The sequence below is a fragment of the Acomys minous genome (assembly GCF_964271855.1).
Source record: "Acomys minous genome assembly, chromosome: 1".
NCBI lineage: Eukaryota > Metazoa > Chordata > Mammalia > Rodentia > Muridae > Acomys > Acomys minous.
The window spans coordinates 39,372,022-39,397,157 of record NC_140483.1 but is presented as its reverse complement, the minus strand read 5'-3'; the positions used below and the strand labels follow the sequence as shown (position 1 = coordinate 39,397,157).

The following is a 25,136-nucleotide window of genomic DNA, read 5'->3' as shown; positions in this document are numbered from 1 at the left end:
GCCAGCTGTGCCTCATGCCTTTAGCCCCAACACTCAGGAGACTGAGGCAGGTGGCTCTCTACGCACGCCAGGTGAGCCTGGTCTACATGGGAGCTGCAGGGCAGCTATCAATACAAAGTAAAACCCTGACACAAAAGAAAACAAAACCCTGCACAACAACAACAAAAACCCAAAACACCAACAAGCTGTTGAAGTATGGCAAATCCAACTTCTTCATATTTTAAACTAAGTATACTTTCTGTTCCTCTCTCACGCCACTTCTGTCTCAGCACACGCATGTAATTTTCAATTAGATGTCTGCTTCTACATAGCTCCTCAAATTGAACTTTACTACTCCATTCAACTTAAACCTCATGCTTGGGTCCTAATAAATCAAACGATAAATATAAACCTGTGCAAACATAGAGCCTGCCAGTATTAAATTCTCACATGTCATAAGGTTTTATTAATATACAAAAATTCAAGTTCCATTCAAAATTGACCAGTCCTTGGAACAGAAAGGGGCCTAGAAATAAACCCACACATCTGCAGCTAGCCAGCTCTCAAAGGAGTTGCTAAAAACACACACCAGTAAAAGGATTTAATAGGACTGGGAAAGCAAACTACCAAGGATGAAGCTGCAACTTTAACTCTACCAGTTATGAAAAACCAACTCAAATGGACTAAATACTTGAACAGAAGGCCTGAAGTAATGAAATTACTGAAAGAAAACAAAAATGCTTCAAGACACTGGAATTGGCAAGGATTTCTTGGACAAGACCCCAAAAACACAGGAAATAAGAGCAAAGCTAGACAAATGCAATTACATCAAACGGAAGGGCTACACAGCAAAAGAGACACTCGCACAGACCGGGGGAGGTAAGCACAGACCACTTAAGAACCTTAAAGCTCATGACCAAAAAGAGGGGAAAAGTTAATGGGCAACACACATAAGCAGACATTTCTCAAAAGAAGGTCCACAAAATGACAAATAGGCATACGAAAAACGTGTTTTAATGGCATCAATCACCAGGAAATTCAAGCCCAAACCTCATAGACAGACCACCTGACCTCAGTCAGCATGGCTACTGTCAAAAAGACTGAACGAAACAAGTGCTGGTGAGGATGGAGTGCTGTGGGGAGCAAACCCCGCACGCTGCCGGTAGGAATTGTGAGTTAGCACAGTCATCGCTCATCGTGGGGAGCTCGATGGAGGTCCCTCAAAACACTGAGCCCCAGGACAACACGATCCAGTAACCCCAAGCCTGCAGACATACTCAGCGAGAGTCAGAGAGCACGTGAAAGGGACACCTGCAGTCCATCATGGAGAGAGTCTTCTCAATAGACAAGTGGTAAAAACTATAAATGGGTCTACTGGGCAATGAGTAACGACGTGGTACAAAGTAGAGAGATACTGTGCAACCACAGAAAGGAACGAAATCCTGTCATCTGCAACTGCGTGGATGGAGCGAGTGAAATAAGAGTGCCACATGGCCTCACCCAGACGTGGACGTTCTTAAAAGCTGGTATGTACAAAATAGTGCGATCCTGGCAGCAGAAGGCCGGGGATGGTGGAGGGATGGACAGCAGAAAGCACGCTAGACAAATCTGAGACGTGCTGGCACGCTGCTGAATAGTGACAGGGGCAGCCTATGAGTAAACAACACTTCATTTTAAAAAGCTAGACGAAAGTGTTTTGTTTTGTTTTTTTTAATTTTCACCATAAATAAGTAATAAATGCTTGAGGAGCTAAATGTTTATCCTGATTTAAACTTTGTACAATGCACATATGTACACATATCAAAACATTATTGTTTTATGAATATATGTGTAAAGTTTATGTTCAATGTATTACTTAAAAATGAACCTAACTCCCCCCCCAAAATGAACCTAACCAGATATGTCTAGTTACTTCTTTCTCTATTTCAATGATCATAAAAAAATGAAAATTCTATACATTAGTGATAATTATGTGAAGAAAAAAAGGCAACATGTTGAATTTCTGACCCATATTCTTGGACAGGCCGACTTCTCCGTGTAGCTCCAAATAAATACATATTTATAAACTCAAAGTGAGGTTGGTTACTGCCTGTGCCTTGACTGCTGTGTCATGCATGATAGCTTTAATGAACATTTATTGTGTGCATCTGGGAGCACTCCTGTCCCCTAACAAGTGGAGTCAGCTTGAGATGAACATCCCGCAAACAGGAGCAGATTATGCACTTCTCATGTCTGGTGCTGAGCTCAGCATTGGGCTTACTACAGGCACTTAGTAACTGTAGAAAAGAGCTTGCCTAAGTTTAGGGAAAAAACTTAGTTCAGAGTAAGAAATAAAAATGTAAAGTAATCTAAAGGCAAGTCTATGAGCTGAGCAATGGTGGCCCAGGCCTTTAGTCCCAACATTCAGGGAGGCAGAGGCAGAGGCAGAGGCAGAGGCAGAGGCAGAGGCAGAGGCAGAGGCAGAGGCAGGTGGATCTCTGTGAGTTCAAGGTCATTTTGGTCTACAAAGCCACCAAGGCCACATAGAGAAACCCTGTCTCAAAAACAACAACAACAACAAACAAAACAACAAAAAAGGATATGTTTAAAATAACATTTCAACTTCAAAATTTTAAAAAACAAGTTTCTTTGAAAGTTGACATAAATTGTCCTCTTAGTCTTTTAGATGATCTTTCTCTCCTCAATCTTGTCAGATCACGTGCAGAGGCCTGAGCTAAGTGCAGAGAACCTCAGGATGGGCACAGGACACACAATAGTGTGTAAATCACACATAAGTTTTCATGCGTTGGCACTAATTTCTAAGGCTTATTCTTATAAATGCCAAATATTGCATATTCAGTAGCTAGCTGTTCAACCACTGCTTGAAGACGTAATTTTTCATTCTCATGAAAGTCATGGTGAAGAAAATAAAGCTATACACAAAATAAATGTCCACTTGTTAGAATAGCAGGGGAAAAAAATCAGATTTATAATTTTCTCCTGAAAGAAGCTTCTTAGAAGTTGTTGCTGGAAAACAAACATCTAAAAACCTGCATGATTTTAATGATATTTTAAACTGAAGAATCTTTTTGTATGTAAAAGACTTCATAAATACTTTAAACTTGAACATCAAATAGTTTTTAATATAGTGGAAAGATACATCTGTTTATTACATCCTAAAGCATTAAGACTATAGGTTGTTGTTGTTGTTTTTTTTTTGAAATGCTACTTTTTTATACTTATTTATAGCTAGGCAGGGTAGTCCATGCCTATAATCCTAGCACATGGACAGCTGAGGCAGGAGGCTTGCCACATGTTTGAAGTCAGCCTGGAACATACTAGTGAGTGCCAGGTCAGTCTGAACTGCAGTATGAGACTCTGTCTAAAATTTAAAAAATTTTTAAAAATCATATTCTGCAAGCAGTTTAAAAACAAGAAAATTTCTGGGCAGTGGTGGAACACGTCTTTTATTACAGCACTCAGGAGGTAGAGGCAAGGTGATATCTATGAGTTCGAGGCCAGCCTGGTCTACAGAACAAAGTTCCAGGACACCCAAGGCTGTTTGCACAGAGAAACCCTGTCTTCAAAAACCAAAAACCAAACAAACACAAAAGTGAGAATTTTATAAAACCATGTTAGTTACGAATTAGAAAAGAGGTCACCAAGACACCCAGTTTGGTCACATATACCTTTGACGTCCTGAGCCTCACGGAGGAGGTCTGTGACCTCCCTCTCGGCCTCCTTCAGTCTGTCCTCAAAGGCTTGGTCTGTCACTGTCTCATCCCCAGTCCCAAGGTTTGCTATGAGGCTCTCTAACTCCTGGAGTTTCACTCGATGCTCAGCAACCTAAGGAGGAGGGAAAAAAGAGAGGTCAGCTGTGCATGCTGCGGAACCATGCAGAGCTCTGGACAGTGGGAGGTCTGACGCAGACAGCACAGGCATAAGGCGCTTGCCTATTTCTCTGGCTTCCAAGGCAAGCTCTTAGCACCATTCCTCCTGTACACACGGTCTACCGACAGTTCTCCAATCTGACCTGTGTCCCTTGAACAGCCACTTAGCTCTCTGCCAGGGCATCTCAAACTGCACTCCAGGATCTGTTCTCCCCGGGGACTCTCAGTAAACACCATCCCCAGCAATGTTAGGTAACAAGCCCGAGGCCCATTCCTGGGTCTTTTGTTCCCTGTCCTGGTGTCTCACCACACATATTTATGTGGTCCATTCAAGGGCTTTCTCTTAACCTCATCCCTAATAATCATTCTTCCTGTGGCAGTCAGGACACTCCTCTTACGTCCAACTGCACTGGTCTACAGTCCCACTGGATTTGGGAATGCTGCTTAAAGTCCTCGCTTATTGTCAATACTGTCCTACATAAGGTGCCACCAACAAAGCTCCCCCCAGGGAAGGATCCGGTCAGGTTCCTCCTCACACGGTCCCTCCTCCTCCCCCTCCTCCTCCAGATCTCACAGCACACGGCTTTCCTTACAGAGGCCTTACATGATCTCCCACAGTCACTGCCTCTTCCTAGTCTCTCAGTCACTTTTGTATGTTGCTCTGGTTATCTGCCCCCCTGCCCCATCCCCCCTGATCCCTAACCCCCCCACCAACTAGAACAGAGGCCTCTGTGAAGAGAGACCAAGTCAAATGTGTTCACCATTTTTTCCCTCTGGAGCTTAGAGTTTCGGCTTCCTGTCTGCTGAAGGGGTGAGTGACCGGGTGAAAGAGTGAGTGAGCGAGTGAGCAAGTACGCTGTGGATGGCTTACCTTGTCCCTCACCAGCCGGTAACAAGCTGGACACTCCTGGCAGCCAGGCCAAGACCGGTTGTAGAAATAGTTCTCTTCACACTGGTCGCAGCGGTTTCCCACGAAGCCTTCCCTGCACTCACAACGGCCATCGTCTTTACACTGGAGTGAGAGGGACCCTTCGTGATGACAGTCACAAGCTACAGAACAAGGAGACAATTCCCATTTGAACTCGGGCCGTGTCTCACCACCACTCTAGGTACTTACAAAAAAAAATTCACTTATGAGATTGGAAATGGCTAACGTCCATGTAGCAGAGAAGACAGACATTTTAAAAGGGAAAACAAGTTGTAAAGTAAATTCTGCATCCTTTGGGCACATTTTGTGTGTGTGGTGTGTGTGTTCATGTGTGTGCATGTCCCTACAGAGGCCAGAGGTCAACACTGCATATCTACCTTCATCTGTCACTTCTACCTTATGTCTGTGTTTCTTTGAGACAGGACCTCATTATGTAGCCCTGGCTGGCTTGGAACTCACTCCGTAAACTGAGGTGGCCTCCGTAGAGATCTGCCGACCTTTGCTTCCTGAGTGCTGGGATTAAAGGTGTGCACCACTGTGCCCAGCTCTACCTTATATTTTGAAATTTGGTATCTCAATAATAGATAAGCCCTGCTGGCCAACGAGCTGCAGGGATCCATCGGCCTGCGCACCAGAGTTACAGATATACCTAGCTTTATACATGGCTACTGGGGATTCGAACTCAGGTTCTCCTCATCCGCTTGAGGCACATTTCATGTGACATAGTAAATTACAGAAATGCCAGGCGTGGTGGAGAATATGCCTCTGGGAGGTAGAAGAAGGGGAAATAAGGCTAGCCTGAACTACATGGGAGGGGCCGGGGAGGAGGAGAAACACACACACACACACACACACACACACACACACACACACACACACAGAGCTTATTACTAAACTAAGTAGTCCTCTCTACTTTCATCTTTCCACTGCCTAAATTTCTCCAAGAAATAAGAAAACTCCACGACATTTCTCTTGCATTACTTTATAGTTTGTTTTCTCACTTTGTCCTCCAAACTGAGTCAATGACTTATGCTACATTCCACAGGAGAAATTAAGGAATTCAGGAAGAAAGAAAAAAAAAATAAAAAAATTAAACTGTTCTGACTCCCAGGCAAGTGTTTATGCCAAGGAAAAGCAGATGTTTATACGCAACAGAACCAAAAAGGCCCCATGGGTGGAAAGTAACCACACTAAGCCAACAAACACTGAACCAAACCCATTACTGTTTCCTCATCTGCAGCGGCAATGGGCTCAATAAACAAGTCTCAGTAAGCAGAATGGGCAAGCTCAGTCCTCAAAGGGAGATTTTTTTTTTCTTTAGAAAACAAGATTACAAAGAGGAATAAGTATAAAAAATAACTACAAAAGGAGATATCAACAAAACAGTTACAAAGGAGCCAAAAAGCCCTTGATTTGCAGAGTTTTATAATTCTCGTAGAAGAACGTCTCCACAATGGCCACGCGGAGCCTATGGGGTTCTTTGGGCGGGCAGTTAAGTGGGGTTGGGCATCACTGCACTGCAAGCCGCCATCATGTCTTACGTTTGCAGCCTTCGGGTCCAAATCCAAAGTGGTTGGTCTCACAACGCTCACAGTGCTGACCGGTGATGCCAGGCTGGCATTCACACTGCCCCGTGCGGATGTCGCACTGCCCGTTGGTGGAACCCAAAGCGTGGCAGTCACACCTGAAAAGAAACATGACATTTCTAGGGTAAGAAGAGCAGAGTGTAAGCAGCATTCTCTACCAAAAGGCAGCATGCTAAAGGCTGTCAGAATGTTAAGGGTTATCACTGAGTCCCTAGTGTTCAAGCCCTTTCTGTGAGTGCTATCCAAGGCTCCTTGTCATGCCTCACGTCCATACTGAAACCCCCTGGGCACTGACCAAGAACTGAAGAGGTTGTATAGCCCTAGTTGAGTTATCTGTCTTTTGCAATGTCCGACACATGCTGTCCCTTCTGCCCTCAAGTCTTCCCTCATGGTGCCTTTTCGGCATAAGGCACTAAATTCCTAAACAACTCCAAGCCAACCATCAACTGTAACTCGGAAGGAGGTACTTCTTTTAACACAGACAGTGAAAATCACTTTCTCCAGAGGCTCTGAACTCTCACCTCTCACAGCCTTGTCCGCTCTGCAGGTTGTAGAAGCCAGGGTCGCAAGCACCACAGTCCCGGCCCGACACATGAGGCAGACACTCACACTGCCCGGTCACAGGGTTGCAGCTGCTCTGCTGCCGCACTGTCCCATAGGGATTGCAGGCACAGGCTAGGGTGGGAAGACAGAGAAGCGACAGACTCAGGTCACCAGAGAGAACAGTAAATCATAAGCCTGTGCTGTCTAGTACAGAAGCTGCCCAATCACATACAGTCTGGGTAATCTGAACAGAGATGTGCCATCAATTTAAAGCACACACTGACTGACTTTGTGGATGTATGTGAAAAAAAAAAAAAAAAAGAACACCCATTTCATTAACAGTTTTTAACTGGTCATTAGTTGAAGCAATAAAATGTGAGCTATATTGCCAAACATAATAAATTAACTCTCCTGCTTTAATCAAGGTGTACATGTCACTGAATCTGACCAGTGGCTGACCTTTGCATTTGTCCGCTGGATTGGGAGCCAGGGGATTTCCGAAAAACCCTTCTTTGCAGCGGTCGCAGTAGAAGCCAGCCGTGTTGTAGATGCACTTCAGGCATTCTCCTGTCAAGCGGTTGCAGTTGCCAACCGCATTGGGGTCTATGTTGTCATTACACTGACACGGGCGGCACAGTCTCACAGGCCCGTTGCTACCCAGGGGGTCTCCGAAGTAGCCATCGTCACAGAGTTCACATCTCTTGCCTGGGAATGAGAGAATCTGAGGTTAAAGAAGACAGGCCTGAGGCATCCCCGCTGTAGATTACCGGTGAGTACACACTGTCTCGTCTGGCCATCCTATACAAGGTCTTGTGGTGATGTGGCCAGCATGAGTGCTGGGCTGAGGCCCCAGCAATGGGCCAAACCAGTGGAGTGGCCTTGACATACTCCCTCAGTAGGATGGCCCCTACCTCATTTCAATTTCTCTGACAACCAAGATCACGTGTTAAAATTCTTGGTAAATGAGACAGGTTCAGGGTTTACCAGCCTCTGAATTCCCAAGCATGGCCACATAGGCTTTGGCTGGACTTGAAAAAGTCGAAGCGATACTTTTGATGCTTTAAGTTTTTCAAGCAACAGGGTGGGCAGGATAAAAGACATACACTAGCCCTGGTCAAATGCCATCAGCCAATGTCAAGCCAGAGAATTAGGCATCATCCGCTGCCTGCTTGGAGTTACAAACAGAGAGGTTCTCAGGCTCTCTCCACCGAGCGCACTACTGTCTCCATCTTTTTCCACTTCTCTACGTTCGTCAGCTCATGTAGCCAACAGGGCCTAAAAGAGCCTGATGTTTCTCACTAAGGTTGTTTGCGAGGTCACTAAACAACCGCTGTGCACATCTGCCTATCCACGCCGGCACTCTTCCAGGTTGTGAGCAACGTGGATGCCGTCTCTGCTCCCATGAAGCTGCTGCCTCTGTTAGGGGGGATCAGCGCAGATGTGCGCATGAGACTTCAGATGGTGACAAGCACAAGGGCATTAAACCGGGCACAGTGGCTGATGGGAGAAACGACAGTGATGGCAAAGGCCACTTTACCCTGTGGGTAAGACTAAGCCTCTGTAAGGAGGAGACATTCAGATGAGAATCCACAGAGAAGTCTGCCAGGGAAATACTCTCGGGAATGCTTCTGAGCAAGGCCACACACAGAGGCAGAGCCAACTAACCCAGGTCAGACCACGGTGACAGGAAGAATTTCTTTTACATTTGTTTATTTACTTATCTGTCTGTCTGTTTGTGTGCACACATGCCATGCTATGACTGTTGAGGTCAGAGGTCAACTTGTGGGCATCGGTTCTCTCTTTCAACTACGAGGGATCCAGGGACTAACCTCAGGTCCTGAGGCTTGACAGCAAGCGCTTTACCCAACAAACCACCTCAGCCCCTGCAGAGTTTTAAGCGGTATATCACAGAGCATGGTAACACACATAATCTCAGCACTTTGGAGACTGAGCCAGGAAGATCACAAATTTGAGGTCAGCCTGGGTTATACTGTGACCTGCAGGCCAGCCTGGACTACAGAGTAAGGTAGCTCAGAAGAAAAAAAAAGAAAAAAGAAAAAGAAAAGAAAAACCAATAAAGTGATGTAATCCTATTACATCTTAAAAGGGTTATTCTGGCTCCCATGTAAAGAACAGATTTTAGGAAAGCAAGAGAAATGGAAGACAATGAGAGACAACTTCAGCTGAGAGGCCGAGGGGCTAGAAATGGATGGCAACAGTAACGTTGGCAAAAGGAGGAGTTGTTTCTAAGAAAGGAAAGAATGAAGAACCAAGTGTAAACTCCAGGATTTTGGCTTGATCAGGCAGGTTGTGGTGTCTGTAGACCACTGGGAAAGGAGAGGGTTAGAACTAGAGAAAGGGGGAAGAAGTATAAAATTATAATTTTTTTTTTTTAAAGTTTGAGACTGGAGCTCTCTGTGTCTCGTGGCCTGGGATGTTTACTGAAGGCGCTGTGGTACAAGGCCAGCGGGGATTGGGAATCAAAGGACGGAAGTGGTGATGGAGACAGACTCTAACCCATGTATGTCCTAGGGCGCATGGAGGGGGCAGTTACCAGATCACAGGGTTGTAAGGGTTGTTTAGGGAAGTTTTACCTTTCAGAAGCTTAGGACTTTAGCCTGGGGTCGCCAAGCCTGAGGATCCCATCAAAATGGTCCTCGGAATAAACACCCTGTCCTCTTTGATCTCAGGTAAATATGCTCCTGGCCACCCCAACCCCAAAGGAGGCTGGATTTGATGCGATGGGGCAGAAAAAATGTGGAGAACAGATGCAGAGGTCAAACACAAAGATCCCAGCCCTCCCAAAGTGACAAAGGGCTTTGCTCAGGAGATAGTGCCCGGGGTCGTGGGTACAGATTTTGTAGCCTGAAGAGACTGGATCCTCAAATTCAGAGGAAAATACCCAGCTGGAATAAAGAGGTGATCAAGGGGTACCCAAGAGAAAAGACAAGAAAACCAAGGGGAGTGGCAGGTCGGACTATAGAGCAGGGGGTCAGCCAGCCCTGTCCAGCATGGCCACAAAACTGACCCCTAGACCTTACAAACAAAAACACAGGTCAGAGGGCTGAGCAGGAAGTGTGGCTGGAGGTAGGACAGAGGGAACAAAACAGAATGCAGGTGAGTGGGCATGAGGGACCCTCCTGGCCCCGCTGTGGGCAGCCACCAGCCTCCCTCAGAAGCGTCTCCACATGAGTGCAAAGGCAGCATTCCACTGTGATGTCTCATCTGACAGTGCAGCTACTCCACATGCAACCTCTACTTCAAAAGCTGGAAACGTGTTTCAAATCGAACTAAAGCAGACACACCAGGCAGCCTATATTAGACTCACTCCAAAATACGATTTGCTTTCAAGTCTAGGCTCGAGGTTCAAATCCTGCACTCTTTCTACACATTGAGCAAGTAACACACTGTTTTGGCCTTAGTTTTGTCTTCTCCCCCTCACAATAAAGCCAGGCCAATGAGTGTGCCGCCAAATCCCCAACCGCCCTCATAGTCAGCTGGCTAGATACAATCACGTAGAACAGATTCAATATTATGTTCTTGGGAAAAGAATGGAATGGGCAGAACAGTATGCTCTAAAAAGAAGCACACTTTCCCAACTTATGTGCCCAACTTCGAGATACTGTAAGGCTAATCCAGAGAAAGAATTTTGAAGTTGCTATTGCACATTAAAAATTCCAGACAAGCCGGCACTGAGAGCCCAGTCTGGGTTCCCACTTGACGAGAGATTACATCATGGTGACAGTTCTACGGAGTCACAAAGCCTGGGTTGCAGTTGCAGCTCCCCAGTGCCTCGCCACGAAGCCCTGCACATGGCACTCAGTCACAGCAGAAGTTCCCTCTGAGGGCTGTGCGGATGCCTGGGGAAGGCTGTGTAAACGCTGACACCTGTGCAGAACACGCGCAAGGCAGATTCACTTACCGGCAGTGCCCGTGGGACAGTGGGTGCACACCACCTCTTTTGTCTTGGGGACAACGGCACAACTTGAGCCACCAGGACAGGGACAAGGTTGGCAGTCCGAGGAGGTGCCCAGGGTTGAGTCTCCATAGTACCCGTCGCTACATTTCTCACAGTGGGGGCCAGCTGTGTTGTCTCTGCAGTTACAGACACCTATTTTTGAGAGCAGAGATGTGCCATCAGGTAAGTAACAAGTAAAAAATGACAATGACTGCCAAAGGACCCTGGGGCCCAGCAGTGGCCTTCGGGCCTTCTCACCTGTCTCAGGGTCACAGGTCTCACTGTGTCCATTGCAAGTACAGAGCACACATGGACTGTAAGGGCCAAGACTTGGGGTTTCTCTTCTGTAGCCTGAGAGGCACGTCTCACAGAACTGCCCTCCGTACCCCACCGGACAGGTGCAGGATTCTACCCAGGTGGCAGGGACTCCCGGCCCAGGACGAGCACTTTGCAAGGTGACGTCATCCAAATATCCAGCGCCTGTTTGTGGTGTGGAAAAGAAAATCACTCGTCCAGTTTCCAAAAGCTCAGTGGAGTTGGTAACGCGTACAGGAAGCCAGACCCAAGAGTCCAGACAAAACTGACCATTAGCTCAAGTCAATCGCCAGGAAGGACAACCAGAAAACAGCATTTAAGACAACCATGTGGTACAGAGTGCTAAGCATGTGGAGTAGAGGTATGGCGAAGTTATAGAAACAGCACACACACACACACACACACACACACACACACATACACACACCACATACACAGAGGGTTGTATAGCACTGACAAGTGTGCAATAATCCCCAAGCCATTAGCCATGTGTCAGAATGCCCTTCCATTTCCATAAGGAAAGAGAAAGCTCACACTGAGCTCGACCAAGCAGTAGAAGCAGCTGCTATGTTCTAAGGGTGTGACGTGGGCCATGGAGGCACCATCACGTTTCCCTTTCATCTCTATCCTGCTGACTCCTCTGCAGTCCTCTGTACTCCCATGCTCTGGAGCACTAACTGCTGTCTTTATAATTCATGTGGAAACTGGCCACCTAGGCCAAAGGATACTTCCATCGCTGGCTTGAACTTAACTTTTAATATGTCTATGGCGTCTGCCCAGTCAGATCACGAGTTATGATGCACTCCCGATCCCTAAGTCTGACATCTCCTCGGCCTAAAACCACTCTTCCTTCAGTCTGGCGCCTCACTCCCAAATGATACTTCATCTCTTCTCCTCTCAGACAAACGTCCTTAAGAGAATGTTTTGTATTTCACCTTCTCACATTCAAATTTACTCTTGTCCTGTGAGTGTCGCATGAGCTGACTCAGTTCCAGGACTAGCCAAAGCTACACTCCTCACCAGGGACTTCAGAATGCCTATCTAAGACCCAGCAGCGCTCTTCTCCTAAACCTGCAATTAGTTTTTCTTCTCCAAATTCTTTTCCTCCCTTGGGCCTCAGGGCACAGATCTCAACTCTGTTTCTAGGGCCCCATCCCTTTTCTCTGGTTTCTGCCATTATTTCAAAGTTGAAAAGTAAATGATCAAAATTCAGCCAGCCTTCTAACCTATATTTGTAACCCAAATGACTTCCAAACGCCCAGATCGGTATTAGTAATCACCTATAAAACATTTCTGTCGGGACGCTCATGCAGAGACCTCAAAAACAAGCAAACAAACACCCCACACATCCAGTTATACCCTCTATGACACCAAAATGGGTGAGAGGTAATACCCTCATTAATAAGTTCTTGAAGGCTTATTTACAAATCCTTGTTTACATAAAATTAAAGCAAATTTCCATGGGATAATATAATTTCTCATAATTTAGCTGATAGTTCAAATCACTTGATAACTACATGGCAGTAAGCAAAAAGATGTGAAGGTTAAACAAGTTGAACCACTAGTTCTAATAAGACTTTGAGAAAAATCTATATACAATGACATTTCAATTGGCTCATTAATTGTAAAAGAACACTGTCATTAATGTTAGTAAACATCCTCTAGATCCTTGAAGACAGTTTCTAGCATATTTTAATAGCAATTGATAATTGGATCAGTGTGAAGAGGATCTTTTCTTTACCATGAGCCCTTCTACCCAGTCTTCGTCTTAATCACCTTCTGAATTACATCACAACTTACTCCTCTCACTGTATGTTCCACGGATCTTGATAGAGGTCAAGTTGTTAAGGAGCTTCTGAAATTCAAAGGGGGAGAGAGCGGGCCTCCAAGGGTAATCTGTTGCCTCATGCAGCCTGGAGACAAAGAAAGGGCACATACATAAAGAAAGGCTACATAACGGCTCTTTCCTGCTCATTGATGCCACCCAGGCAATACTGACAAGCTAACCAAATAAAAGAGAGAGCTGAGGGTTTCTGAGTACAACTAGAAAAGAGAAAGATGAAAGAAAGCTCATCTCAATAACCCAAAGGGTTTTTACAGAGAATTTTGCCATGTAACCCAGGCTGGCCTTGAGCACCTGATAATCCTCCTGCCTCAGCCTCCACTGGTCTGGGACAATAAGCATGAGCCACCATGGCTATGCCAGAAGTTTTTATTTAACATACACCTTGAGGCCAGATCAACTGAGATAAGCCAACAAAAAAAAGCCACTTTCTCTTTCTCAGCTGCTCAGGTCTGAGTCGACAAGAGAGGACAGTCTCACCTGAAGATGTACTTCACAGTGGTCTCGCTAGGGTAGGAGTTGCCCTGAGCGATCAAGGGCACCGATACCCTCAAGCCAGCTCCCTCAAGCACGAGATCCTCTGCAGAGAGGCGAGTGTCCCGTCTGTCCACTCGGAAGGAGAAGGAGAGGTTCTGCCCGTAACTCAGGACCTGGTTGCCCAGGAACTTCGCTAAAAGGCAGACATCGGGCTGGGTCAGAATGTGAGAGTGACAGAGAGACGCACCCAGAGAGCCGTGCTGCGCCGCAGCCTCACTTACCAGGGGCGATGAAGTACCTCGGGAAGTAACTATCTGAGATCACAGCAATATCCTGCCGGTCTGAGGACCACTCGAGAGATGCCTCCGAGCCGTCTCTCTGCTCCACACGCCACCCGTCCTCATCTGCAGGCAGACAATGAAGACACACGCACATTTAGATGACAAGCGTTCTATATCCAGGCCCTGCAAGATGTGTGAAACTGCACTTTGTATAAAGAAAACCACCAATAAAACACGTTGACCCTACAACAGAACCTGTATATACCATTCCCTGAAAGGCACGTTTTGCTGTGTTTTTTTATGGAACAGTTACAGTCACTGCTTACTATGGTAAATTCTCTAAAACTGTATGCACATTTTCATTAGAAGGTCACTCAAGAGGGGAACAAAAACAAAACAAAACAAAACAAAACCCATGCATATTAAGCAACAGCAAATGTTCTTAGTATCAAAAACCCTCCCAAGTTAAGGATTGAAAAAAATACCCATATACAAGTGGGCTTGGAGTTCTTAGAGGTCTGTGAGGTGGTGAACAAGGGCTAAATTACCAATCTGAAAGGTAGAGGTGATGTCGTAAACACTGTAGCCAGCAGCATTGGTGCACACAGAGGAATGCCCAAAGCAGAAGCAGGGTGTGCAGCCTTTAGGGTTAGAGGATTCCAGGTTAAAAAATCCAGGTTTGCATCTGAAAGAGATTAAGGCGGCCTGGGTCACCGCTTCCACTGGAAACCTGACGCCAGTAAAAACAGCAGTCAGAGAAAGATGGAGCTACCTCTCACAGCTGAAGCCTTCGACGCTGTCTTTGCACACGCATCTTCCTGTCTCAACATTACACTCATCTGTGCTGCCAGAAGGGTTGCAGGAGCACGGCCTATTTGGTGGGGATAGGAGAAGATGAAGAGAACAGACAGGAGAGAAGCCCCACCCTTAAAGGTGCCCTATTTACACACAGTGCACCTTTAAAGGACAGAGTGAACTCATGGTATTTTTATATATGGGTTTAGTTTCGGTCAAGAATACTCACCACCCATGATGAAACTGAATACTGTGCACACTGACTTAAACTACTAAAAACCACTTTCTGCACACTCCACAACCCCAGGGGCATCATCACGGCTCGTCTTGAAACTTGTTGACCACAACCGCTAGGAAAGTGTCCCCAGTGCTACTGCCGCTTTTCTGGGCAGATTCAGGACAGTCTCTAATTTGAGAAGCATTTACCTGCACCCTGCCTCGGTGAGGGAATGGAATCCAGGCTGGCAACGGTCACACTTGTCACCCATCACTCCCGGCTTACAGCTGCATCTGCCATAACTGTCACACTGTGTGCTGAGAGAGCCTAAAATTTAACGAGTTCCTGATCAACTCCAAGTTTGGACAGACGGGTAAGCAAAATCAACGTCAAAAGAAACTCTGACCAATATGCAATCTCTAGGTGATCAGAGAAAATAAAGACCAAATTCCAAACCACAACTCTTTGTAAATCAGAGCTTTGCAAACCGTAACAGTTCAGCTTTCCAGGCACACCCTAAGGTAAATCTACCCCACTGTTGAACAAAACTGTACCCAGGGATACAGCACACAAAAACGGTAATAAGGCTCCCATCTAGAGTTTCAGGATATTTGAACACAAACACAAAATACTAGCCTAACTCTCAAAAAAAAAAAAAAACCTACAAGAGACTGAGCCCTGTGCATCTCTAGACACACACTGACATGCTGTACGCTCTTCAGCCCTCTAAGGAGATTAGACTAAACAAAATCATTAACAAGGAAGGGCCCTTCACAGTCAAAGTTCAGATGAGCCAGCTGCCAATTATTTACAGAGCCACTATTTCTTTTATACACACTAGAAAAGTATCTGAAGGTTCAGCTTGGTCGGAGTGAAGGAGAAGGCTGGAGGCAGAATGAGACATTACAAGCTGGACTAGCACGCATCCTGCCACACTTAACTGTGCACAAGCTCAGAAAACAAAGCTTTATTTTCTGGGGGCTCAGAAGGCTGCTGGGATGGCTGTCACTTACCAACAGGACTGCAGTGGCACGGAGAGCAGGCTTCAGTGTTCCCAAGGCGGAAGAAGTTCTCCCGGCACCTCTCACAATTGGCACCATCTGTGTTATCCCGGCAGTTGATACAGTGGCCACCATGTCCAGTGGAACGGTAAAGTTCAGGGTCAAAGTAGCACTCTTGGGAGCGGCCATTGCAGTCGCAGGCTGTAAGCCAAAATATACAAGTTACACCAGATCAGTACGCCTTTAAAAAGAAGACTACTTTAAAAAAGCAGGTTTGTATCTGTGTGAGTGAAAGCCATGTGTGAGGATGCTGGCAGAGGCCAGAAAGGGGTGTCAGGTCCCCTGGAACTGGAGTTAGAGGCCACTCTGAGACACCCAACATGGGTGCTTTGTTGGGAAATAAACCCTGGGAGAGGAGTCATCACTAAAGCCTGTATACCAAGACCTGTATAGCTTTAAGAAAGCATTTTCAAAGAGCTCAAGAAAACCAAGCCACAACTTCCTATATCTCTGTGACTCGTGGTATAGAATAAAAACAACTTGCCGGGTAATTGTTTATAAAAGACACAGCATGCCAACGTTCTTAGACAGCCTGATCATCACTTTACTAAGGAATATCCGTCCTTATAGAAAAAGGGTACTCAGAACCTGCTCATATGTAAAAACCAAGTTAAATGATTGTTCTGTTTCTTGAGAAAGGATTTCACTATGCAGTGTTGGCTGGTCAGGAATTCACTATGTAGACCTGGCCTTGAAGACATAGTGATGTCAGCCTCTGCCTCCCCAGTGCTGGGGTCACAGCATGTTCCACCACTCGCAGGTTTCTAACTTTTTCTCCTTTACTTCTAGCACTAACAGCAAAAAAAAAAAAAAAAAACACCAAGGTACTAATTTACCATGTGGCTTTTCTTTGAACATTTTTGCCTCAGCAGTTCAAACACATTAAGGCACCAGCTTTCAAGGGGCCAGATTATTCTATCTCGACCAGGGAACTTTAGACATGTGGGTTTAAATTAGCGTGTCTGATGACAGAAGCAAAATCACTAGGGAATCTAGACCCCTCAGATCCATCTTCTGGGGAACCACAGTTCCTCCTGGGTCATCTGCTAAACACACCATGCTTTAAAGAAGTAACTGGCCAGGTGTGGTGGTACACAGCTTGAATCCCAGCATCCGGAAGGTAATTCTCTGAATTTGAGACCAGCTCGTCTCCACAGTGGCCGGCTGTCCTGGACTCACTCTAGAGACCAGGCTGGCTTCAAACTCACAATGATCCACCTGCCTCTGCCTCCCTCAGTGCTGGGATGTGTGCCACCACACCCAGCTAGAGATTCTGTCTCCAAAAGTAAATATTTGTAATCACAAAGAGTCTTTATTGATGCTTTTAGTGAGATGATTTTCTTAATTTGTTCAAAGCATATATAAGCTCTTGGGCATCACCTACAAACCAAATTTTGCACTGGGTGGTGGTGGTGGCACACACCTTTAATCCCAGCACTTGGGAGGCAGAGGCAGGTGGATCTCTGTGAGTTCAAGGCCAGTCTGGTCTACAAAGTGAGTCCAGGACAGCCAGGGCTATTATGCAGAGAAATTCTGTCTCAAAAAAACCAAAAAGGAAAGAAAAAGAAAGAAAGAAAGAAAGAAAGAAAGAAAGAAAGAAAGAAAGAAAGAACAAATTTTGCTTGGTTTACAATAGAGCAGGACATCAACTATTTTTTAAAAAAAAAAATTTGAATATGTATATTCTTTCTCCTTACAATATGTTCTACTATATAATTACAACTGAAAACAGTTTGAGAAACGTGAATTGCTGGGACCAAGTCTTCAAGTTTGCTGAGCTAGTTAGTGTCCTCCCCTTTCACTGGGCCTTTCTCTTACCCCATGCTGTCCTAACGGCAATCCAGCCTTGCTCAGAAGTGGTCTGGTGCCGAGAGCACGAAGCAGACAGTTCCTATGCCCCACTCTGCTCCAGCCCAAAGCTAAAGCACGCACTGGCCTCTCTCCTTAGCAGCTAGGATGAGAGAAAACAGCTGTATCTGCTCCTGCCTAGCCCCGTCATCCCAACTGCAGTCACGGCATCCAGACACTTTACCCTGAGCATGGCAAAGCCAGCGAGCTCCTCATCACAGGCCGTTAGCTGCACAGCCGCTTCATATCCTAACAGCACTTTGTCCTTGCTTCCCGGGCACACCAGAAACACGGCACCCACATGTGCGCGTGTTTAGAAGAGATGTTGTAGGAGTGGCTTCATTTCTCTTTCGCCAGTCCTCATCTCATAACATCCAACTGCACCAGTGTGGTGATGGCATTGACGGAGCTCCCTGGGATGCTCAGGGATGCTAGAGGAGGGTGGAAAGTTTACTAGCAGCTCCGGGATTTGTTGAGAGAAAGGGATGATGAATAATACAAGCTGCTCAAGGCAGATCAATGAAAATAGTCGTAAGTCAAGAGGTGGCTCCTCCTCACGGTCCGCAGTAACTGCAGCGAGTTCCTAGTGCCCTTTTGCTTAGCCTTTGTACTCTCCGCAGTGGTGAAGGACTCGAGAGCATTGCGGCGGCTTTAAAGTTCCTTCCCACTAAACCTTTGGCAAATCATGACTCTGCTTCCTCTCCTGAGCTTCCCTCTGACGAGGGAATGTTCAGATTATGCCGTGACATTATGAAGAAGAAACACATTGTGACATTATGAAGAATAAACACATGTTAATTTCTTCATTTTGTTGAAAAACCAAACGGCATGCCTTTAATCCCAGCACTCGGGAGGCAGAGGCAGGAGAATCTCTGTGAGTTCAAGGCCAGCCTAGTCTACAAAGTGAGTCCAGGACAGCCAAGGCCACACAGAGAGACCTTGTCTCAAAACAAAAACAAAAACAAAAACAAAAACCAAGAAATTTCTTCATTTTGACCCTTACTAAGGCACAGGACCTACCCCTTCTCCCAGAGCCACCCAGATTTCCAGGGCAGTGGCTGGGCAAATTCTTCCCACTGTTCTCTCTAGTCAGATAAAGGAAAAAAAAATTCAATTTGAGAACTAACTCATTGTCCCTGTTCTGTGCAGACCAACTTGGCTGCTAGAGTGAATGATGACTGATGACGTAAATTTACCTGGGGGTTGCTCAACCACACGCGCCATCACCTCTCAGGAGAAAGTATGTGGGGGGAAACAATGTCTTTTCTTAACATATGCACAGACTTTTCTTTATTGTCCTCATCGCCCAGACAATGCCGGACAACCATTTACATGGCATTTGTGGTGCACATCACACTAGTAACCTACAGATGACAACATGGACGAGGAACGCACAGTCACATGCAAATACTACGCCATGTTATACAGAACGCTCGAATATCCACGGACTTTGGTCTATGAGGAAGGTTCTGGAGGCCATCTCCTATGGATCCCAAGGGATAGTTGATTTTAAAGGGCCACACTGACTACAGGGGTCACATTTTAGAGGCGCTGCTTTGGCCCACTGTTAGAATCTAAGCAAACCCCTGAACCTTAGAGAGCCGGCTTCCTAGCTGATATTGATGAAGGAAACAGAACCAGTTGGGCTTTACTCATAACCAACTTCCTTATCCATCATCTTCCTCGGACGTACATGCAGCTGAGTGGTCTACCCTACAGGAGCTGCGCCTTTCACAGTTCCCATCAGTGAGGAGGACATCACCCATCCCTTCTTCCAGCTGTGGTCCTTAGGACACATGGGCACACTACACCAGGGGCACTCACGTAGGCATTCGCTGGCGCTCTCAGCAGTTGCCCTCCTCCATGGCCGGTCATTGAAGAAAGGCAGGCACTTTTCACAGTCAACTCCATATGTGTTATGCTTGCAATTACACACGAGTTTGTCAAACTCATTCTTCACGCACTCACTGGCGTGTCCGTTACATTTGCACCTGGAGAGAAAAGCGACAGGGATAGCTAAGAATGGGACCACTGTGAGGTCCTAGAAACGATGCAGAAGAAATGTGTATACAGAAAACCAAACGTAAGCCAAAAATTCTTTGAGTTTTACCATTCAAAAGTATAAACTTGAGGAACTTAGCAAGGATAAGCTGAAGCACACACATACACACATACATCAAAAAACCCTGGTTGGGACATGAGCTAGGTAGAAGAAAGTCTTAACAGTTTTTAAGGGCACCTGAATTCAGAACAGAAGTCAGGAAACAGCAGAAGACAACCACTAATAGTCTACAGCCTGACTGCCTGGGTTGGGAGCCCTTCCCTGTCACCTACAGTGTGCCTGAACCTCGCCTGTAAAACAGAGACAACGGTAAAGCTTCCCTTGGGACGGCACAGAATACAAGTTAATATAGATGGCAGTCACTCACCCTAATGACTATGCTTCCAATTGAAGGAGCAAGACACTGACTTTGATGCCTCACTCCCCATAGATGTCCAGGAGGTACATTTTCCCCTTGGTCTCTCTTGGGGCAAAACTGGTGAAGGATCCCCTAAATCCAAGCATAGTAACAGAGGGCCCAAGGGAACTTGGAGATGTGAACGGGGCGGGAGCAGGGGCATTTCTCTCACTTGCTTCCTTAAAGAAAGCAGTTCTATAGCTTCAACTACTATCTCAAAACACCCATGCACGCTGGGCCAGCTTCTCTGTGCGGAGCTAAGTCCTGACTTTCAAACCCTGTTCCTATCCTTCTCTGCAGTCCTTGGTGAGTATACAAACTTACTGTACATGTCTACAACTAGATGCATTATTTTCCCCAAGTTAGCCCATTTTCTTAACCTATTAGTGTTGGCATTGTTCTCCTGATCATCAGACCTTGAGATCGCCTATGACTAAAGACTTGCTAATTTTCCTTTCATAGTGAAATGCATGTGTATGTCCTGTTCGATCTGTCAGGTGTTTGCTCCTTATATGCAGATTATACAGCATTGAACAGGAATGGAAATTCTATCAACACACTGACCCTTTACCCTGTTTTCACACTCAGCTTAAACATTTTCTTTAGGTGAGTCTGCAGGTTAAGATAAAGTAACGGGCTACCTGGTGCCTTCATCACTATGTCCCGCTATCCTGTTCTCAATGCATACTCATCTACCTAGCCCAGTTTTAATATTATAACCTTACTATAAACGCTGCCCCATTCCTCACCAGTTACATTTCAAACCAATCTCACTGAGCACGCGAGGAAAACCATACAAAAATAACTCTCCTGCTCTTGAGACCTCATGGGCTAATACAAGAAAAGTATGTGATACTTAGCTTGTCATCTTTGGCCATAAAGCCACCTTTCTGATTCACAGTTCTGCAGAGAGATTTCCTTCCCATCCAGCAGAACTATACCCACTGCCTGCTGATACCTACCCACCCTACTGCACTCACGCGAACATCTTCCCTCTCTACCCACACCAGACCCCAGCTGCCCCTCTAGTCTTGCAGTTCTGTATCTTGGTTCGTGACATTTTTGTTTAGAACACACAGGCGCACTAGCGCAAGCTGAGCCCCCAACCCCCAGGTGCTTGGGAATAAAAGTTTTTGGATTCTTGATCTTTTTTTAAAGAACAGGCTGCTGTATCTTGGGAGTGGGACCAAGTCACAACACGAACTTCATGGCCTGAAAGTAATTTTACACAACAGTCAGGGGACCAGCATTTTGACTGTCTACTTGTGACATCACATGAAAGCCAGAACGTATTTCTTTTGAAACATTTCAACTTTTGTATGCTGGTTAGTTTTCATGTCAACTTGGTTGTCATAAGCCTGAGGACATCTGGGCCCCTCAGCTGAGGCAATACCTCCATCAGAGTGGCCTGTAGGTCGGTCAGGCTGTGGGCATTGTCTTCATTAATGATCGGTGGGGAAGGGCCCAGACACTGTAGGCAGTGCTAACCCTAGGCAATAGTCCTGGATTATGTAAGAAAGCAGGCTGAGCAAGCCATGGAGAACAACCTAGTAAACAGCACCCCTCTGCTGAGCAAGCCATGGAGAACAACCTAGGCAACAGCACCCCTCTGCTGAGCAAGCCATGGAGAACAACCTAGGCAACAGCACCCCTCCATGGCTTATGGTTCAGCTCCTGCCTCCAGGCTCCCATCCTGCTGGAGTTTCTGCCCTGACTTCCCTCAGCTGTTGTCTGTGATCTGGGAGTTGAAAGATAAATAAACCTTTTCATTCCCAACTTGCTTTTAGTGTTTGTCATAACAACAAAAAGCAAACTAGAACATCTTGAGTTTGTGGATTAGGGATGCTCAACCTACATTTGGATTTTTTACATATTTATGTGTTGCTCTTAACTCACTCCTCCCAGCATCCTAGAAGGTCAAGGCTTCTGCAGAACCCGTTGCTGGATTCCGCACTTAAATAGTCGGTGAATGTAGCTGCAACAAGGTTTGGGAAACCCAGCTGCTCAGCTTCCAGAATGAGAGGATCCGGTAACAAGAATCTTCTAGGCTGTAGCTTTCTCTCCAGATCCACATGGTCCCCTAAATTCTAATAAAGTCATAAACAAGTTCTACATCAAAGTGTCCAATCACTTTCAAGTCAGATTCGATAGCTTACTCACCTGCCGCCCACAGCAAAGTCTGAGATCGCATAGTAATAGGACTTGAGAACTTTGGGGTCATTAAACACTTCATCTCCAAAGGTGTTTAGGCGATTGAGTGTCACTCTGATGTCAGTAGCAGTTACCCACTCCTGCCAGAAAGCAAAACGACAAAAGCAGACGCGTGAAGAGAAGTGCGGGGACTGGAAAGGAGAAATGCAGTTGACAAGTCGTTCATATGTTAATCTAGACCTCCTTTTGCTAAACCACTGAAATACTGATATTTTCCTCGACTCCTTCCTGCAGCTGAAGCACTTGGAGTTTCCAAAAGCGAGGACACCTTTGGCTTCTCCCTAAGGTGACTGAAAGGGCTGAGCAAAACGCACATCCAAAAGCCCAGCAAACAGAGTGAAGCCTGCACACTCCCTGCTCTCTCCCCGGCCTGCAGTACCAGGTCAGAGCACACGAATGCCACACTTGCTCTTGCATACTCGTCCCTATACACGGCTTCCCCCTGCATACTTTGTCCCGTCTAGCTCTGACTCCCAGGCCTGAACCCCCCCCCCCCCCCGGTCTGGGGCACAGGGTAATGTGTGGGAACACTGACCCACACCAACCAAATGCAGTCTGTGGTTCTTGTGATCTTTCCAAAAACATCACCTCCGTTACGTCTTCCCTGGCCGTTCTATCTTAAAAATTGCCACCGCTCCATTGCTTCGCTTATACCATCCATTTCAACACTGCCTACACAGCCCGATTAAAGGTATCAGAAGGGTAGGGAATTTGTGTCCATGTTGGTCAGTGCAGTGTCCCTCGCGCTTGGCCCAGAGTGAGTGATCAAGTTGAAAGGTGTACGAAGACACAGCAGACAAGAATGAAGGCTGCGCTATTACCCCCTGGGTTTTATGATACCTAAGCCCTTATAACCAGTGCCCTTTCGTTGAGCTAAGTTTATCAGATGCTTACATGTGTGGTACACTGCCAGTGACTCTGTCTGCCAGTGCCACACCCTGTGCAGCCTCTTCCAGGCTGACTCTGGGCTTAGCTGTACGGCTGGTTTTGGCAGAGGGGACATCAGTCAATACGACACAAGCCAGGGGCTCTGTGAGGACTAGCTATTCATGCTCAGGGACTTGCCCTCACTGTGGGCAAGACTGGTCTGGTTCCCCGCCCCTGGAAGACCACAGAGTAAGAGAAAGACTCAGCCCTCGGTTGACCTGCCTGGTGAGTGAGCCAGACCCAAAGATAGCCCTTCTACTTGAGTCCAGGAGACTGTTAGGCACCGTGTGTCAGCGTCACCCTCACAGAGGTAGCGAGCGGGAAACTAGAGCAGGCATCTACGCTTCCAGAGGGCTCTATGAGACCAGCAGGCACACTCCTCATAAAGAACAACTGCCTTAAGCTGTGCCAAACACCTGGCAACAGGGAGAGCTCATAAAAACTAATCTCCACAAAGCTTCAAGTATAATTAGAAAGGAGAAGACGGTCTCACGGTATCCAGCCTTGGAACTCAATGACAACTCCCACTCCAGGCCACAATGGCAGGAATCTGTTAGTTGTTCCTAACGCAAATGGCTAAACACACCTACTGCTTAATGCTTATACCTCCCAGGCTCCATCTTCACACACGCACACATGCACGCACGCACGCACGCTCGCTCGCTCGCTCCCCTTCACAAAGGGCTCACAGAGCACCACCAAGGCAAGTGCCTTCACCTTGAATATCTTAAAAAGAGGAAACCTGGAGCTACACAGAACGGAGCCCGAGTCTCACTCTGCCACTTAGAACTGTGAGTTAGCTGGGGCAGTTTACATCCTTTCTGAGCTCTGATTCCTCATCGGTAAGAACGAAGATAATAAGAAATATCCAACTTACAGAGTCATGAGACCCACAAGGCTTAATACATCCAGACACCATAGAGCTGCTCAGTTATCTACAGCTGAGAACACGCTGCACTACAGCACACCTAACTGTCTCACAGAGACAAAGACCCATGCATGCCCATCCTCAGCCAGTGGGACCTGAAACAGTCTCCTCCTGCATCTGGGGGAAGGAAGCTAACTCTTAGTAGCTAAGAAGTCAAATCAGCTCACCCGCCTTGGCCCCGGGCTGTGAGAGCCAGGGCTCTTATATCACACACACACATAATTAAAGCTACTACAGGAAATGACCTGAACAAATTTATGCAGACGCCCTCTGCATTCTTACCACATCATCTCACTAGTTCCTACGGCATATAAAGAGCTGCAAACAGCAGAATCCCTCCCGGGGAGCTGCTCAGGACAGGCTGGTGGGCAGCAAAGGAACCAGAAAACCAGCCACAACCTCAAATACCACTCTCGCCTACTGGTCCCACTGTAGTCTTCAGGACGGGAAATGCAATCAGCTGGACAAAGAAACCAGGCTGGCAGATGCCTGCTGCATCGCCTCTCCTGCTTTTCTCTCTGTCTTCACCTATTCCATCTGTCTAAATCAACTATTCTCTCTGCCACTTATTGTATCTGCATCACAAGAAATCCCTTTCTGAAAGGCCTTGGCAAATACTTGGGTCTGCTTTCATATTCACCATCTCCTGACAGCCTAAAAGAATATGAAGGGTGGGGAACTGGACACATAGAAAAATATATTCTCATCTGTTGGCTCTGCCTAAAACTATACAGCCAAATCAGAAGGTGTCCTTGATATAATAATAAATCACAGGGCTGGTAGGATGGGCAAGGGTGTTCGCTGCCAAGCCTCATGAATTGAGTTCAATCCCCAGGACCAAAACCTACCTGTGGTGGGACATTGTACACATATGCTCTCACATACACATACAAAGTAAATAAATGTAAAAC

General features: G+C 46.3%; 1 protein-coding gene and 1 long non-coding RNA gene across 2 annotated transcripts in view; one reads left to right on the top strand and one right to left on the bottom strand.

Annotated features, from left to right (window-relative positions):
* Positions 1 to 25,136, bottom strand: part of LAMC1 (laminin subunit gamma 1) — a gene marked incomplete at its 5' end in the record, with an annotated part of 119,063 nt that overhangs the window by 17,297 nt on the left and 76,630 nt on the right. The window contains 16 exons of the mRNA XM_084792375.1: positions 3,648 to 3,804; positions 4,720 to 4,898; positions 6,318 to 6,460; positions 6,884 to 7,037; positions 7,365 to 7,610; positions 10,828 to 11,016; positions 11,122 to 11,343; positions 12,979 to 13,091; positions 13,502 to 13,691; positions 13,780 to 13,902; positions 14,328 to 14,464; positions 14,552 to 14,650; positions 15,001 to 15,118; positions 15,805 to 15,993; positions 19,525 to 19,691; positions 22,320 to 22,450. Of these exons, the coding sequence (XP_084648501.1) occupies positions 3,648 to 3,804; positions 4,720 to 4,898; positions 6,318 to 6,460; positions 6,884 to 7,037; positions 7,365 to 7,610; positions 10,828 to 11,016; positions 11,122 to 11,343; positions 12,979 to 13,091; positions 13,502 to 13,691; positions 13,780 to 13,902; positions 14,328 to 14,464; positions 14,552 to 14,650; positions 15,001 to 15,118; positions 15,805 to 15,993; positions 19,525 to 19,691; positions 22,320 to 22,450 (2,557 nt within the window). The remainder of the gene's footprint in view (positions 1 to 3,647; positions 3,805 to 4,719; positions 4,899 to 6,317; positions 6,461 to 6,883; positions 7,038 to 7,364; positions 7,611 to 10,827; positions 11,017 to 11,121; positions 11,344 to 12,978; positions 13,092 to 13,501; positions 13,692 to 13,779; positions 13,903 to 14,327; positions 14,465 to 14,551; positions 14,651 to 15,000; positions 15,119 to 15,804; positions 15,994 to 19,524; positions 19,692 to 22,319; positions 22,451 to 25,136) is intronic.
* The window catches only part of LOC311603478, a 239,519-nt gene continuing 216,804 nt past the window's right edge, over positions 2,422 to 25,136 (top strand). The window contains exon 1 of the long non-coding RNA XR_014781090.1: positions 2,422 to 2,448. This is a non-coding gene — a long non-coding RNA (uncharacterized lncRNA). The remainder of the gene's footprint in view (positions 2,449 to 25,136) is intronic.